Here is a 17,653-nt window from a genome sequence, read left to right on the forward strand (position 1 = left end):
ATCTTCTATAAGCGCACCTATGAGGGGCTGCCTTCGCCACGATGTCAAAATCATAAGGGTGGGAAAAGAAGGAAAATTTGGTACAACGGTTGAGACTGATGGATTTCGCCAGGGCTCGAAAAATGGTTATCTGTAGTTCTATATTCCAGCATAACAAAATTCATCAAGCTACCTGGCGGTCTCCAGATCAAAAAGCAACCAACCAGATAAATCATGTTGGACGACACGTCTCCAATGTTTTAGACGTGCGTACGATCTGGCATCCTAACATAGACTAGGATCACTATCTTGTTGCAACCAAGATACGCACCCCCTTCTGTGCAGCAAGATACGACGGCAGCAAACACAAGGGAACAGACTGCTTACCTCGCAACGTTAGAATCGACCATAACACGTGCGGGATGGGATAGATGCCTAGAGTTGAAGAAGGAAGCGAAACGCATTTGCAGACAAAAAAAAGAGAGAAGTCGAAATACGTGAGTACTACTTGACAAGTTGGCCGATAGGGGTAATGCTCGAAAATTTTACGAAAAGATGCGGCGACTAACAGAGGATTTCAAGACATACTCTTGTAGAACCCCCAGAGGTGATCTAGGGACTGTTGCTCAGAGCATACTAAAATTATGAAAGGAATACTTCTCCAGCCTGCTGAATGGCAGTGAAAGCATAGCACCATGAGATGGTGAACCCGATTCCCCAATCGATGAGGAAGAGCGGACGTTTCATTGCCCGACCATGTAGAAATTCGAAGAGCAATTACCCGTCTGAAGAATAACAAAGCGGCAGGAAGGAAAGGAAGGGGAGTATTGTGTGAAAGACTAAAGCCCACGGTCTGGTCGGACCTTATCACTGTGGCCATGGGCCTGGCAGATATTTACCATGCGCCAAATCTTGCAAAAAACCCGTAAAAAGAAGATCGACGTACAACACATCTTCGACGATTTCACATCTGCTTTTAACCGAACAAAAAGGAGTTGCTTTTGTGATGCTATGTTTAAACATGGTATCCCCCGTAATACGGCTGTGTAAACTAACGTTGAGCAGTACCAAAAACTCCGTCAAGATCGAGGACATCTGCGAGCCCTTCGAAACCAAACAAGGTTTCAGACAAGGCGACGTCTTCAACCTGCTGCTGGAGAAAATAATTCGAGCTGCAGAACTTAATATAGAAGATACCGTCTCCTATAAGAGTATACAGCTGCTGGCTGTACTTCGATGATATTGATATCATTAGTCTTAACAACCTCGTCGTTAGTTCTGCTTTCTCCAGACTGGATAAGGAAACGAAGCGTATGGGTCTGGTAGTGAACGAGGGCGAGACGAAATACAATCTCCTGTCATCAAACAAACAGTCGTCGCTTTCACGACTTGGCTGCCACGTCACTGCTGACAGTCATAACATCGAAGTAGTTGATAATTTCGTCGATCTTGGAACCAACATTAACACCAACAACAATGTCAGCCTCGAAATCCAACGCAAAATAACTCTTGTAATCAAGTGCTACTTCGGACTGAGTAAGCAATTGAGTTGTAAAGTTCTCTCTCATCGTACAAGGACAAAATTCTAAAGGCTCATCCTTCTCGTCCTGCGATAAGGTGCAGAGGCATGGACGATGATTACATCTGATGAGTCGACGTTACGAGTTTTCGAGAGAAAATTTCTACGGAAAATATTAGCGGTGAATACCGCAGTCGATGGAACGAAGAGCTGTATGAGTTATACGACCACATCTAGCTTACTAGTGAAGAAATAAGATAGTTATAAAAATCGATATAATATTGCGAGATGACACATTTCATACCAGTCCATTGATATAAGTACGCAATAAAAACGAAATATATTTATTTTGGTAACATAAAATATATTCTTTATAAATTGATGCTCATTTGAGTGTATGTATGTAGATATACATATCATATGTATTAATATGTTTGTAAGTGCTTTATGTAATGTAACATTGCATAGTAAACCGATTAACGAGCGGCACACATGCGCATTGACGCTTACGGTAATTGACACTTCTTTCCATAAATGTGCATAAGTATGTATGTGTGTATGTGCACATACATATACAGAGAGGTTAGAAAACTAGTTGAATCACCAAGTATTTGCCAACACCTTAAATTTTATGATTTATTTTACATTTTAGTGATGTGACCTTTTGATAAAAGTAATGTAAAACGACAACAATAAAACTAACAAATAAGTGTAGAAAAGAAAATGCAAGTCAGTGTGTGTTTGTATGTTTTTATGTTTAGTTTAATTTAACAGTATAATACATGCAAAATATTTGTTTAATATATATATGTATATGTATAGGTAAGCTTAGATTTAATTAACATTACGCAAGTAACACTGTGTGTGTATATATGTACGTGTGTAAGTTTTAAAAATAGTTTTGCTTAGTAATCCATTTTTCATTTCTTTGTATTAAAAAATAATAATAATAATAAAAATAATATGAAGACAGGCCTTTAAAAGTGCAAATGCTGAGATTTCAGGTTAGGAATGAATACAAAAATAAAATTTGAAAATAGTTCATCATCTCATTTATAATTTAATTAAAGCCAATGAATGTTTGAAAAAAATAATAAAAGTGAAATAAATATTACGAGCATGGAATTCATTTCTTGGCTGTGCGAGCGTGAAGACATTTCTGTAGTCGCTTTTTTAAACACGCTGCTGTGTTTGAAACTACCATTTTAACGCAAGTAAATCAGTTTTTTCGAAAATAATTTTGTCATAATATTATCACAAGGCGGCTGCAAGGCGTACGCTTAATTGAACGGCCGGAACTCGTCTCAGTCGGGTTTAAAAGAGAAATTTCTTCTTTTTCTTCTTCAATTTCTGCTTATCCATATTTAGCTCGGATTCATCAGCGTCCTTAAATAAAAAAAAAAATGTATTTAATATTATATAACTGGATTAAAGCAATAAAGTAGTTTATTTAACAAACCTTGTCCGCATCGATTTTCTTGCTTTTGCTCAGCTTTTTCGACTCCTTCTGTTTCTTCTTCTCCTTTTTGGAAAGTTTGGCTGTGATTTTGCGTGAATCGGTGTCTTCTTCACGCTGCGCGGTATGCAGTTCTAAGCGTTGTTTAATGCTCTGTAAAAGAGAAAAAATTAAGTTAATAACTATAAAAATATTACTTCTTTAAACTAGGGTGGTACAAAAGGCTGCAGCAATTATGAAATACAAATTCAAAGATTTTTGCAATTCTAAGTTGAAAGCTTTTAAATTACAAATAATGTTTAGAAACGATAACAAATTTTAAATAAAGAGGTTGCCATATTTTTGTGATTAAAAATTTAACAACAAAAATATTTTTTTTTTTTATAAAATATGCAAGGAAATTATTTGAAACATAACACAAACAAAATTTATAAAGTTGCCACCTAATTAAAAAAAAACGTTTGATAAAAAATACTAATAATAATTTCAATATAAGGAGGGTATGAAATGCTGCAAAAATTATAAAATAAAAATTGAAAATGTTTTCAATTGTAAGCTGAAAACTTTTAAATTAGCAACAATGTTTAGAAAGTTAAAAATTATAGTTAAAGAGGTTGCCATATTTATTGAATTAAAATTAAAAATATATACATATATTTTTTTTGTAAACCTATGCAAGGAAATTGTTTGAAACAAATCGCAAAAAATTTTTAGAGTTGCCACCTAATTAAAATAACGTTTGATAAAATATACTAACAATAGAAAAATTTGTAAGTTGTAATGAATGTTAAATTTTCAACTTTGAAAAATTTCAAATAAATAAAATTTAAAATATAAATAGTTTATAAAGCTGCCACCTAATTAAAAAAAGTTGGATAAAATTTAATTTCAAAAATCCTTGCAAAATGTTTATTCAATTTTCAATTTTAAAATACCAGATTTTAATAAAATTTTTAAATATAGAGTTTATGGAGTTGCCGCCTAATTTAAAAAAAATTTGAAAAAACTTAATAAAAAAATTGTAAATTGGTGTATTAAATTCTCAATTTTCAATTTTAAAATACCACATTTTAAATTTTATTATATTTATGGAGCTGCCACCTAATTAAAAAAGTTACGCAAAACATAAAAATAGAAAAGTTTGTAAGTTGTGGTGGGTATTAAATTGTAAAATACTATATTTTGATGAAATTTTAAATCTAAAGAGTTGCCACCTAATTAAAAAAGTTTAACAAATTTTAATAATAGAAAAGTTTGTAAGTTCTGATGGAGACTACATTTGGAATTAAAAAAAAAAACTAAGTTTAAATCAACTTTTAGCGGGATTGCCACCCTTTTTAAATTTGCGCTAAAATTAAAAACGACGCAAGAAATTGGTAAAAAATTAAATTTAAAAAAAAATACAAACATTACAAAAACACTGCAGCCTAATTTTTTTTATCACATTTGCACCCTTAAATCAATTTAAATTACTTAAAAATCATTTAGTAAGAAATCCTCGAAGTGGGTTATTTACAGAACTCACCAAATCTTCCTCGGCTTCGCGCAGTCGATCCATTTCCAGACACTCCACGACCTCATTACGCAACTGTACCACCTCAACCAAACGTGCTATGAGCGTTTCTTCACGCGCTTTATCCGAGTCGGTTTTATTGCGTTCGGGTTGCGCCATCAGCACTCGTATTTCATACTCTAAATCGGCTTGCTCCTGTTCCAAGCGATGTTGGCGGCGTCTGTTTAGGGAGAAAAAAAAACAAAAGAGGGTTAGTTAATGCTTTCCTCAAGTATAAATTTGTTCAAAATTTTTGTGCTATGCAGTTTATGGATTTTTATGTAAATTAGTGTTGGAAAAGAAAAAAGTGCTTAAGTTGACTTAAGCAAAAATGAGGTTATGGTGAGTACCGAAAAAAATTTACGAAGTCGGTTTCAGAATCTAATTAGACGCTTAATCTTTTTCGCGATCTCCTAACTCAAGCCATTAATAAAAAAACAAACCTTAAAATCACGCTTATATGTTATTTAAGGGGATTCAGGGTAAAAAAATCGGTACAGATGAAAAATTTTGATGATTGAGTGAAAAAAATTTGGTAAAGATCATCATCATAAAAAGATATGAGATTTAAGTATTTTTTCGTTACAGTGTCGAAAACTAAATTGTACCGAAATTTATCATAATGCTGGTGAAACTGCGATAATCTATTTATAACTAGAAGAAAATTACCGCAATTCATGACCTAACTGATATAACCTCAAAAAAGTTAGAACTCTAGAATTCAGAAATAAACAAAAATTGCTCTTTAGCTCTTCATTATGTTAAAAAGTCGCTCGGAATTGAAAAGTGGAAATGATGTTTTCCATAAAAGAAACTTATGAGATTTTTTTAGTACCGAAACTGTACCGAAATAGCTCTTTTGATCTTCATTATGTTAAAAAAGTCGCTCGGAATTGAAAAATGTAACTGATGTTTTCCATAAAAGAAACTTAGGAGATTTTTTGTATTACCGAAATTGTACCGAAATAGCTCTTTTGATCTACATTATGTTAAAAAAGTCGAACGGAATTAAAAAATGTAAGTGATGTTTTCCATAAAAGACATTTAGGAGATTTTTTGTAATACCGAACATGTACCGAAATAGCTTTTTTGATCTTCATTATGTTAAAAAAATCGATCGGGATTGAAAAATATAACTGTTGTTGTCGATAAATGAAACTAAGACGATTTTTTGTAGTACCGAGACTTAAACTGTACCGAAAATATTTAACAACAGTACTTGAAGAAGAAGAAGTATGAACAAATACCGCTTTTAAAAATTTTTCTTTAAATAAGACTTAAACACTTTTCTCTTTCCAGCACCATTAACCAAATTGTACCGAAAACGTTTAACGTAATTTTACCAGCTTTTCGATGGTCTGCATATTTAACTTTTTTGATTACTTGAGCGTTTGCATGACTTTTTGAGCAAGTGAACTATGGTACTAATAATTAAAATTGATTAAGCGTTTAATTAGCACAAGAAATAAAAATTAGATTAAATTTTAGTTAATACTCACAGGTACATGAGTTCGGCTTGTCGACGAAACAGTTCGTTCTTCTCGTTGACCAGCTCGAACAGCTGCAGTATGAGATCCTCGACCTCCTTCGAATTCTGCACACCCTCCGCGCCGCCACTTGTGCTCGGCTTCTTGCCGTCGGTTGCATCCTCCACTGCGGCGTTGGCGCCCAAGAGCTCACCATTTTGCCCCTCACAGCGATCGCGTATCATTTTCTCCAAAATAACACCCTGCTTCTCGAGCCCCTGTTGCTGCACTTCAATAATGTCCAATTCGTGGCGTATCTCTTGTAGCGGCAACATTTGCAACACCTTACGCGGCGGTATGGGCAACGCGGGCGCTGGACCTTTGCGACGCTTCCATTTGCCATGCGCTGATTTGTTGTATGGCGTCGCGGTGATGTCACAGTCCTCCGCGCCGGATGAAGCGGAAATTTGTGATTGCCGATTGCGATTCTGCGCCTCTTTGTTATCTTTCATTTTCTCCAATTGGCGATCGTGCGAGCCGCTGTCGAGCAATGGATTCGACTCGCGTGTCGGCGTCTCTAGGCTGGGCGGCACAATGACACGTCGATACACGACATTTGTCTCCTCTTGCTCACTATAACGCAATAGTTGTTGCTTCTGTTTCGCATCATCACACTTGCCGCTGCCGTCGCCATCCGCGTTGGCGTGCGCATTCAAGTGTTCGTCCTCATCATCCAGCAAGAGGCTCGCATCGAGCGGTATGAGACGACGTGAGCTGCGCCGACTCTCGTGACTCGTGCACAACTCATCGTCGACGCCTGTCGTCGAGCGCATGCTGTCCATGGACAACTGTTTGTTACCCTCCAACAAAGCTTTCTCTTCGTCGGATAGCTTCGAGTCGGATGTTTCACTTTGCAGAGGGTAATTAAGCGAGTTTTTTGGCGCCGTACCATTTGTGTGCTGTGTTGTTGCTGCTGCTGGCGGATCTGTGGGTAGCAAACTGGGATCGAGACGCGCGGGTTTTGGTGGCGCTGGAGCGGGTCGTTTCTTACGACCTAGCTTCGGTGTGCCGACAGTGCTGGAACTGGGTGTGGATGCTTTGGAGCTGTCGGTCTGGCGATCGCTGGTGATGTTGGCGTTGACGCTCGTCACCGATGGCGGTGGTGGTGGTGTGGCTGTTGGGAATAATTCCTTGGCGAGCGGCGTAGGCGGCGCGGGCGCTTTGCGTGATTTGCGCGAACGTATTGTGCCACCCGCGGACGAAGTCAGCGAATTATTGGAGCCGCGCACATCCGTGTTGCGTTGCAGGCTCTGCGGTGTGCTGCCGAGCGAATTGGCGCTGCCATAGTAATCGCTGGAATTTTGCAGAATGTACGGTGAGATGGATTGTGCGGATTTGTTGCTGAGGCGTGGCGTGGGTTCCGGTGTGGGATTTTGTGATTGTGATCTAAGTTTGTGTGGTGGTATATATTTGTATTTAAGCATTTTTTATTTGCAAATATAATTTTTTAACTTTAAATATTGTTTTTTTAAGTGCGATCGGTGCTATGTTCTAAATTGCTGTCGACATTTTAAGTAGATTTTTTGTAAGACGACGCTTGGGCAGCCACTACCAGCGGCTACACAAGTTTCTTTTAGGTTTTTAATTAAATTTTGTTTTGAATTTTTTCTCAGCTCAAGCGCTGCTCTTGCTGCCGCCAATAGCTGGCCCCTACTGACTGCTGTCTAACGCCGTCAACCGCTAAGTCCGACTTTCATTCGATTGGTCTGTCGCCAAAAGCTTCAATGCCAACTTAATGAGACGTCAGGTGCATACCAATTGTTCTCAAACAATGGCGAAAATTATGTAGGAAAACCAAACGAAAACACGGCTTACTCTTAGACAAGCCGCAGTGTGAACAGGGTGGTACTATTTTGCGAAACTCTTCTAAAGAAAACAACTTGCGAAAAGTCGACACTTCATTCAAGCCAAATAAGCCGCACAAAAACACAACAACATACACGCCAACAACAAAAGTTGTAACTGATTAAATGTAAACAGCTTTATAGCGCACAAAGGTACAACAACAAAGCCCAAAAAGAGTGCCTATAAGTGTCTTTTCTTGGTAACTTCAGTTCGTTGACCAAAATGTGGGCAAAAAGGCAAACAATAACACGCTTACATGACCCGCTGGACGCTCAAACACGCTTAGTTGGTTATATGCACACCCGTAGCTGACAAACAAACAGGGTGGTTCATAAAATGTTTTAATTTTTTACAATTGGAAAAAAACATATATTTTTAGAAATTCTTTATTCATGTGACTGATTCTGCGGACTTTGTGATAGTGCCATCTTTTTCACATTTTTTAAATACCTTTCATGGTATAACTCACCAAGGGCTCTCAATAAACTTTATAAGATTCTGAATCAGCATGTACAGATCATACAAAATCGTTAATAATTGTACCGACTTCCATTGAAAACAAAATCCCAGTGCTAAAAATTATATATCTTTTATAAAAAACAGTATATGTACCACCCTGTATTTTAGTGGATTTGAAACCATATTATGAATTCAAACTTTTCAAAGCCGTCAACTCACTTAGGCGCTCATAAACTCATAATTTCCCGAGCAACTCACTCACTCAACTCATTCATTTGCATAACAAATATGAGCAGTGAATGAAAAACGTCGGCAAAAACACAACAAGCCGGCAAGTCAGGAAGCAATAAATGCAGTCAAAGGTGCGCAACACGTCCGCGGCTTACAATGAGGTCTCAGTCTCAGTGTTACATAAATGGCAAAACGTGAATAATAGCGGCACAATTCTACAGTTAGGTTATGACACACATAAAGTCTTTTTGGGCAAATAATATGGGACAGCATTTGCGCATGCGCATTTTAATTATACTAATTCAATGAGGGCAGAGAATAAGTAATATTCTGGACTAAAATTGCAGAGCTGTTGGGGGGGAACTACAAGTGTTAGCCAAGAGTGAATGAGTCTGAAATGTTATGAGCGGTGTCTGCCTCTTCTATTTTATAGTATCAAGAACTCACAACCACCGCTAGATAATTATACTAGTAGAATATGCTGCTGGATGATTCTAATCCGAAAATAATTTTTAATCTAACCTATTTGAGTTAAATGTTTTCAGTAATATGTTGCTAAAAACAGTCTAGATCTTTGTTCGAAACTCTTTATAAATCATGTACAAGTACATAAACTATTAAAGCGAAAAAGTTCAGAGACCGTGGAAAGTTGGTTCTGTGCCGTTCGCAGCAACTCGGACTGACGTATGAAACGACTTGCCGCATTTTACGTCAAGATTTTAAATTGAAAGCATACAAAATACAGCTTGTACAAGAACTGAAACCGTTCGACCTTCCCAAGCGACATCGCTTCGCTCTATGGGTTCTTAAAAAGTTCTAAGAAAATCTGACATTTTCGAGCCAAATTTTGTTCAGCGTATGATACATTTCTAGGTCAAGCAACGTGAAGGGATTCAAGAGCTGTGATTTCATACAAAAAAAAAACGGTTTAGTGTGGTTGGTGGAATCATCGGTCCATATTTTTTTAAAAATGATGGCGGTGAGAACGTAAACGATTAGTTGATGAAATTGAAGCTCTTGATCTCGAATACATTTGGTTTGAACAAGACGGCGCCACACAGTGGCATTTCGGCGGAAAAAATAGGATTTTTCCACTTTCCAATTTCAAAACTTTAATGTTTTTGGTTTGTAAAGAAATATTTGGATAAGAAAAATTCAACAAGGTTTTTTATAAAAAGTGAAATTTTATAGTTAAAAAAACTAACAGAAGTCGACGGAAAGTTATTCAATAAAATCAGATTAAAATTATTGTCCAAAGTTTATAGCTATGACTTTTCTTTTATTTTTTAGTGAAAATATAGCCCCTACTTGATTATAAAAAAAAAAAGATTTATTGAAATTGGCAAAGGAAGCTAATTTTTATAATTTTTCAAAAATTATACTAAAAAATATCAACTTTCTGATGGAAAAAAACTTTATGTGCTTTGCCTTGCTTAGCCCTCTTACTATAAAAAAATGAAAGTTCCAAGTCGGTACATTCAATTAAACAAAAAAAAAACAACCGCCAATTACCGTCCCATTTAGTAACATCGATTTTAATTTCAAAAGTCGCTTCCAATATTTCATACAAATGGTCAAAAAGCCAAAAAAATGTAGTATACTTTCAGGCGCTCATGTAAAGAGCAAGGAAATTAATGTATTACACCAGCTCCTTTTTACAATGCTGGATGGTAAAACCGCTCAGATAGTGACACATACTACTGCAGCAGCAGTATGCTACATTTGTAAAGCGAAACCTACTGAAATGAACAACTTAGAGTTAGTTTCCATGAAAACAATTAAACCTGAGGCATGTGAATTGGGAATTTCATCCTTACATGCTAGAATCAAGTTTATGGAATGCATTCTCCATATAGCTTATAATTTACCATTTCAGAAATGGGCTGCAACCTTCCAAAACAAAGAAATTAAAATACAAAATAAATTAAAAATACAAGCGGCCTTTAAAGATAAAATGCGGTTGCGAGTTGATTTTGTTCAACAAGGTACAGGAACTTCTAACGACGGGAACACGTCAAGGCTTTTTTTTTAAACCCACAAATGGTTGCGGATATTACTGGCGTCAATAAAGAACTTATCAATCTATTCAGGATAATTCTTCAAATAATTACATGTGGCGAAAAAATTGATAGTGACAAATTTAAATTATATACGTCGGACACTGCGAAACTGTTCGTACAAAATTATAGTTGGTTTTATATGCCTGTTACTGTGCACAAAGTACTAATGCATGGTAAGGATATAATGGATGCTGCCGTATTACCAATAGGAATGCTTTCAGAGGAAGCCGAGGAAGCCAGAAACAAAGACTACAGGAAGTATCGATTGATGTTTTCGAGAAAGTGTGATCGAATTTCCACAAATACTAATGTCTTCAACAGACTTCTCATAACTTCGGATTACATAAGTAGCTTAAGGCGTCATTCGAACAAAATTTCCTTAGAACTAGATCCCATTGTTAAAGATATGGTGCTTGCATAATATTACAAATAAAAACTAACACAACCCTGTTACATATTCAATTAAAACATTGCATATTATATTGGATTTTTATCAAGGTAAAGGTATAAATAACGTCACTTTGCGTTTAAGTTTAATTTTTTTCATCAGGAGAACTCTATTAAGAAGTGTCCCGAATTTCAAGTCCCTAGGTCCAAAAATACAAATTTTGGCAATTGCAATTATATGGGAGGTGGGTGTGGCAGTGGGCGGTTTTCCAAGATTTTTTCAAAATTTCTTAATTTAGTCCAGGGAAGTGTTTCTGCAAAGTTTCATTGTTGTACGACCACACCTTCTATTTTTTCCAAGAAATGTATGGAGCGGTGCCACTGTGCGCCACTTCCTTCACATCGCATCAATCAATGGATTTAATCGGTGAGCAGATAATTCCACGTTCGGTCGACTGATCACCAAGATCGCGTGATATCAGACCGTTAGACTTTTTCTTGTGAGGATATGTAAAGTTCAAAGTCTATGCAGACAATCCAGCTTCAATTCACGCCTTGAAGCAAAACATCATGCGTGTCGTCCGTCAGTTACCAGTCGAAAAACTCGAACGAGTCATCGAAAATTTGACTCAACGGATGGACAAATCTAAGACGTAACAAAAAATGTTCTTTCGAATGATAGTAAACGTTTCTCATCAAATTTGAAGTTACTGTGTTTTTTCTTCAAAAAAGTATTGAACCTCGAAATGCTTTATATGGGTTTAATGTTAATATAAATTCGGTTCTGATACCAAAAAATAATAAAATTTAAAAAGACAGTCAAAAAATGTTTCCCTAAGATCTGCATTAGAGGTCAGGCTGGTCGGATTATTTAGAAGCTTGTTGCGATTTTTTCAAGTTTTTTTTCATTCCACTAAATTTATAGAATTATCCAACAATACAAACGTTAGATATTTTTTGGCAATTACTGCCAAAATCAATACTGGAAATATTTCCTATTTACTCAAAAATCAAATACTTAATTTTAGGAAGCCAATAATTATAATAATTACTTCAATTATCATTACTGTCAAAACATAACAAGCTTAATAAATTGAAAGTACCACAACAACAACAAAAGCAATCTCAGAATCATATGTTATTCGAAGGCATGTTGTGCGCCCACAACAACAACAAGCAAATCAGCTTTAAAGCGCACCAACAAATTATAAATACACAGCCGTGTGGGTGTTGGTTTTAAATTGAGTTTGCGAAGTGAGTTGTTGTTATATAATATGCACGTCCACACTGATTGCTTACAATTACATGGCGTACAAACGCGACGTCAGCTTAATGATTTCGCTTTCAATATATTAGAAAAAAGAATAGAAAAAAAATTTAGTAATAAAATATTGAAAAAAAGAAAAAAATCCAAAATAAATAAAAAATACTCAAAAAAATTTACAAAAAAAAAATTTAAAAAAAATAAGAAATAAAAAAAAAATAAATGAAAAAATTCTTAAAAAAATGTTTTAAAAATATAAAAAAAAAAACAAAAAAAAAAATATTTTAAAAATAAAAATTAAAGTAATTTTAAAAATAAAAAAAAAAATTAAAATTAAAATAATTTTAAAAATAAAAAATTCAAATTGTAAAAAATTAAAGTAATTTTAAAAATTGAAAAATAAAGAAATAAAACAAACTTTAAAATAAACAAGTAAGGAAGCGGCAAGTTTGGGTGCAACCACACATTTTATACTCTTGCAACTTGCAATAATCAAAGTTACTACTCTAAGTGTAACTACTTTAAGTGTAAAACCAATCATATTCGTAGAGTAAAGTCAGCCGAATGTTCGAAAATCCTCATATAAGTTATATACGCGCAGGATCAAGTTATTTATGGGTTATTTGAACAAATTTTTCTTTAGCAATAAACAAGACTTTATGGAAGCTTTAGAAGTCAATATTGAACGTCCTATTCATGACTTACGACTTTATTTAGTATGAAAAGTACTCGAAAATTGTTTTGAAGGAATTCGTCCCTGGAAAAGGAGTCGTGGAGCCCATTTCAGTGAATAATTGTATCGATTGTTCTTTACAACAAATAAAACCATCTAAATTTCCCTAACAAATAGTGTTTTTTTTTTTTAATTTAAAAGAAATCATAACACCTTTATTATCGCAACATGTTGCACGGATTTTAATAACTATACTCAACCGAAGGTTCTCGCCATCAGAAATAAACTTTTCACCCGTTGGGTTTAAAATTTTGATATAAAATTTCAATAGGAGAATATGACAAATAGCATAGGAATAAACGAAGTTTATCAGAAATTTCAGTTTATATAAATGATTATTTTTCTCTTTTTAGATTGAAGTTGATTTTTTGAACCACCTTGGTCAGTGCTCAACAAACACTGCTTTCTATGAATAGTAAGTTATCGATAAAATACTTACGAAAAAAGAAAATGAATGTAAAAGGTCGTTATACAGATTTTTTTTCTTTTCTAACTTTGTAAAAGTACTTTTAAAACCAAATCTTCATTTAATCACTATTATCTAATATAGTCCTTTTTCAAACCATCTTCTAATATTGTTTTTATTACATTTTATATTCAATAAGCATTTTAAAATATTTTCAGAGTTAAAAATCGCATGCGATTTCTTTCATTTGACACCTCTATCGCCAAATTGCTGCTCTAATTCACAAGCAACATTTCAAGCGAGCAGCAACAGCTACCGACCGTAATGTAGTAGGCATGTAGCGAGTGCATTACCCCTTCGCTATGCTGCGATGTGCAATAGCAAAGGATGGTAGACAAAAACAACGGACACCTTCTCCACATTCGTACTCCCCCACATACAACAAACACAACAGCATCACCTCGTGTCGTGGGAAAATCTGCACACTCATTACACACATTTGCTCAGCGTCAGTCAATTGGAATTTTTCAATCGCGATCGGTCATCGGTCAAAGTGCGCGACAGTTCGTGTTGCGGGAAAAATAGTAATAAACGCGTAAGAAATTTCTAGTAAAAGTGCTTTTTAAACTATTTTCTTTAATTTGAAAGCTTAAGTCAGAGTGGTGCAAATTAAATTAAAACTTAAAAGAGATGTGCAAATTAAGTGAAAAGTTGTAAGTGTTCTAGCAAAAAAGCAAAAAATGTGTGTAAAGTGAAATAAAATGGTGTGCAAAGGTAATTTTGTTTTCTATGATATGCTTATGTTTCTGCCTGTTAATGGTGTTAATAGCGAAGTGAGTAGAAATCGCATATTGTATATCATTCATAAATAGTGTTGTAGTGAATTAGTGAATTAATTTCTTTTTAAATATATTTCGTCAAATATGTATATGAAGCCAAGTGTTCGTTCTTTCGCTGTTCGTCTATCGTCGTTCGCTAATTCACCAACAACGTCGTTCGAATAAACAAACAAATAATATCAATCCAAAAGAGTAATGAATTATTTGCTTTAAAACTTGAAGGTAAGTACAGGGTGTTTGTATACAAATTACTTTTTATATTTTAAGTAAATTAAATATATTTTAAGAATTAATTATTTGCAAATTTTCAATAATTTCGGTCGGGTCCCGAAATATAGGATTTCGCCAAAAAGTGGGCGGTTCCACAAAAAAATAAAAGGAAATATTAGAAAAAAAAAAAAATTAAAAAAAAAAAAATATTTAATTATAAAAAAAAAAAAACGAAATATTACAAAAAAAATATATAAAAAATTAAAAAAAAAAAAAAATAGAAAAAACTAAGCAGCAAATGCGATTTAAAATTAAGTACGTGTACCGGAAGCCAAGCCAATGCTTAGAAAATTGAGTTAAGAACCGCACATTGTCAGCCGCATTTGACAACTGAAATGGGAGACCAGCTAGCATGACATATGTATATTGGACAAATATACATACACAAATGCAAAGGCGCAAATGTGCGCGTGTATGTTAATGTGTACATATGTATGCAGTTATATATATTTGTATGTAGACACTAAGCTTGCGCAAACGCCACCTTAGAATGAAAAAGTCTAGTAGGTTTATGTTTTTTTTAAATAGTGAAAAAAACTGAAAATTAACTACAAACGCCTAAACAGCTTTTTTTTGCTGTTGTTGGCAACTTAATGCGTCATACCCACACGCACAAATATAATACTAAGCTATCTACAAGTTGGTGCTTCTACACACGTCAATCATACAGCCGCTGTCTATGCGCCACTCTGAAAACAATAGCCACCAATCGCGGCAATAAAACACACTGGCGCTGGTGCGCATGCGCTAAACAAGCTGACACCTTTGTTTAGTTTGCCAACTCATGCACCAGTTTAACTGCGCTGATTTTAGACGCACTAATTCGGTTAAACTCATAAAATAGAAAAAAAATTTAAAAAATCCTGAAATCTACTTATGTACTTTTTGGTGTAAATGGGGCAGTCGGAAAACTGGGCAAGTTGTTTTGCCTCAATTTCGTTGCAATGTTTTTTTGTGACTGGTTGCAAAGTCGAGAGTTTCAGTTTTGACATTAGGGTTAGCCATAAGGATAATATAATTTTTTTTTTTATTTTTATGACTTTGAATAAATCTATTTTAGTATAGATACACTTTTTTAATTCAAAATTATTTATTTCTTTCTCATTTTGACATTCAGCGCATTATTCAGCAATTTTTAATTGCGCTGAATAAGAGCTAAAAGCGAAATACTATGGAGTTCCAGCTTAGAACGACACATTTGCCTATTTTCGATTCTGAAAATTACATTCAGTGCGTTATCAGCTATTATTTTCGTGCGCTGAATAAGGATTAAATGCCAAATAGTATGGGATTCCGGCTTAAGAGCAGCATATTTTTTTAATTAAAAGATTCCAACTCCGAAACAACGCTTTTCAATCATTTTTACATTCAGCGCGTTATTCAGCCGTTATTTTTTTGCGCTGAATAAGAGCCAAAAGCCAAATAGTATGCAATTCCAGCTTGAGAGCGTAAAATTTTTTCAATTTTATTTCTGAAAATTACATTCAGCGCGTTATTCAGCTATTATTTTCTTGCGCTGAATAAGAGCGAATAGTATGGAGCTTCAGCTCACAAGCGCCACATTTTTCCAATTTCGATTCTGAAAATTTCATTCAGCGCCTTATTCAACTTTTATTTTATTGCGCTGAATTAGAACTAGAAGTGAAATAGTATGGAATTCCAACTTTAGACTGCCACATTTTTCCAATTTCGGTTCTGAAAATTACATTTCTCTCCCTCATGTAAAATATGTGCCACCCTAATGTGTAGCTTATGAGTATGTATAAAGTGTTTGTTTGGACTCACATTACAAAAAAGGTTCTAGAACAGCATTGTTTACGCCGTTAAACATTTGCAAAGTCACGCAAAAAAGGAAAATATGTACATTGAAACGTGAGTTTTTTTGTGTTTAGAAGAGTATACACAAAATGTATGAGTTCAGGGTTGCCATTTTGATTAATTTGTTAGAAGAAAATTTTTACTTTTTCAAATCATATTTGCTTATGCTGCGTTGACTCGTAATTTTAATAGTTTTTTGGCAATTTTTCTTTTCAATTTATTTAAAAAGGAGCTCAATGTTTAGTTTAAAGCGAAGTTATATAAGGTTAACCCATAAAGCTTAGCTTTAAAATATTTTTTTGCTAAAATGGTTGTGGCTTAATATCATCAGAACAATCGCAATTGATTTTTTATTGTTTAAGATTACATATCTGTAATATAAAATTTTCAGCTTCCACTGTCAGATATAACCAATATATAACCAGTATATAACCAATATAATATTTATAACCAAATCTCAAATTTTGTTTCAATATGAGAGGTTTCTATTTAACCTTTTTCCTTCGCCTGTAAACTTATAAAAATTGATGTTATATAGTACAGATTGTATATATAGTATAGATACAAGTATGTATAAACGATCAGCCATACGAACTAAGTCGATTTAGCAAAGACCGTATGCTCTCTATATATAAGTGATCAGGCACGTCAGTTTTTGAAATATCGATCTTAAATTTCACACGCGTAGTTATCGAATTAAAAATTCTATTAATTTGTATACTTTTTCTACGTGAAAAATCGAAATTGCTCACAAAACACCCTTTAAATTGTAACACATGCTAAAATACCTGGCCATGCAACTGTGCATGTGTACAGGTATTTAAGGTAATTGTGCCACTGCCAACAAGAGCAGCAGCAGCAAACAAAACACCGAACAATGCTAACACATACATATTCGCATATCCATGTATGTGTATGAATGTACATACATATATAGTGAAAGAGATGCCTCCTATTGTCGGCGGCAACCATAAGTGGACAAAGGCAATAAAAATGTATGACCATTTAGTGCTAACAACAACAGCAATAATATGTTGTAAGCCGCATACTATAAAAGTAACAAGGCACCTTCATTCAAACAACAACAAAAACATGAAGAAAGAACAGCACATGACAGCACATGACACTGTAAAATACTCTAATTGTAGGCTTGCCACACGCAACAATAAAACCGTAAGAATTTGATTTTATTCCTTATTTTTTGAGAATTAAATGGCTTACGAGTAGCTTGTATGGAAGCGAGGAGGTAAATACTCAAATGTAGGTAAGAAGAGGTAGGGACATTAAGCCGAAGCGATGAGTTGCACAA

General features: G+C 34.6%; 1 protein-coding gene across 4 annotated transcripts in view; it reads right to left on the reverse strand.

Annotated features, from left to right (window-relative positions):
* Window positions 1-2,234: 2,234 nt before the first annotated feature.
* Window positions 2,235-17,653, reverse strand: part of LOC105227275 (MICAL-like protein 1) — a 151,402-nt gene continuing 135,983 nt past the window's right edge. For 3 of the 4 annotated variants that reach the window (XM_049456313.1, XM_049456315.1, XM_049456316.1), the window contains 4 exons: window positions 6,006-7,418; window positions 4,480-4,687; window positions 2,958-3,107; window positions 2,235-2,884 (listed from right to left, as the gene is read on the reverse strand). In XM_049456313.1, coding sequence (XP_049312270.1) covers window positions 2,813-2,884; window positions 2,958-3,107; window positions 4,480-4,687; window positions 6,006-7,418 — 1,843 coding nt within the window. In that variant the 3' untranslated portion in view covers window positions 2,235-2,812. The remainder of the gene's footprint in view (window positions 2,885-2,957; window positions 3,108-4,479; window positions 4,688-6,005; window positions 7,419-17,653) is intronic. The other variant, XM_049456314.1, reaches the window with a different exon arrangement.

The sequence above is a fragment of the Bactrocera dorsalis genome, chromosome 4 (assembly GCF_023373825.1).
Source record: "Bactrocera dorsalis isolate Fly_Bdor chromosome 4, ASM2337382v1, whole genome shotgun sequence".
Classification (NCBI taxonomy): Eukaryota; Metazoa; Arthropoda; class Insecta; order Diptera; family Tephritidae; genus Bactrocera; species Bactrocera dorsalis.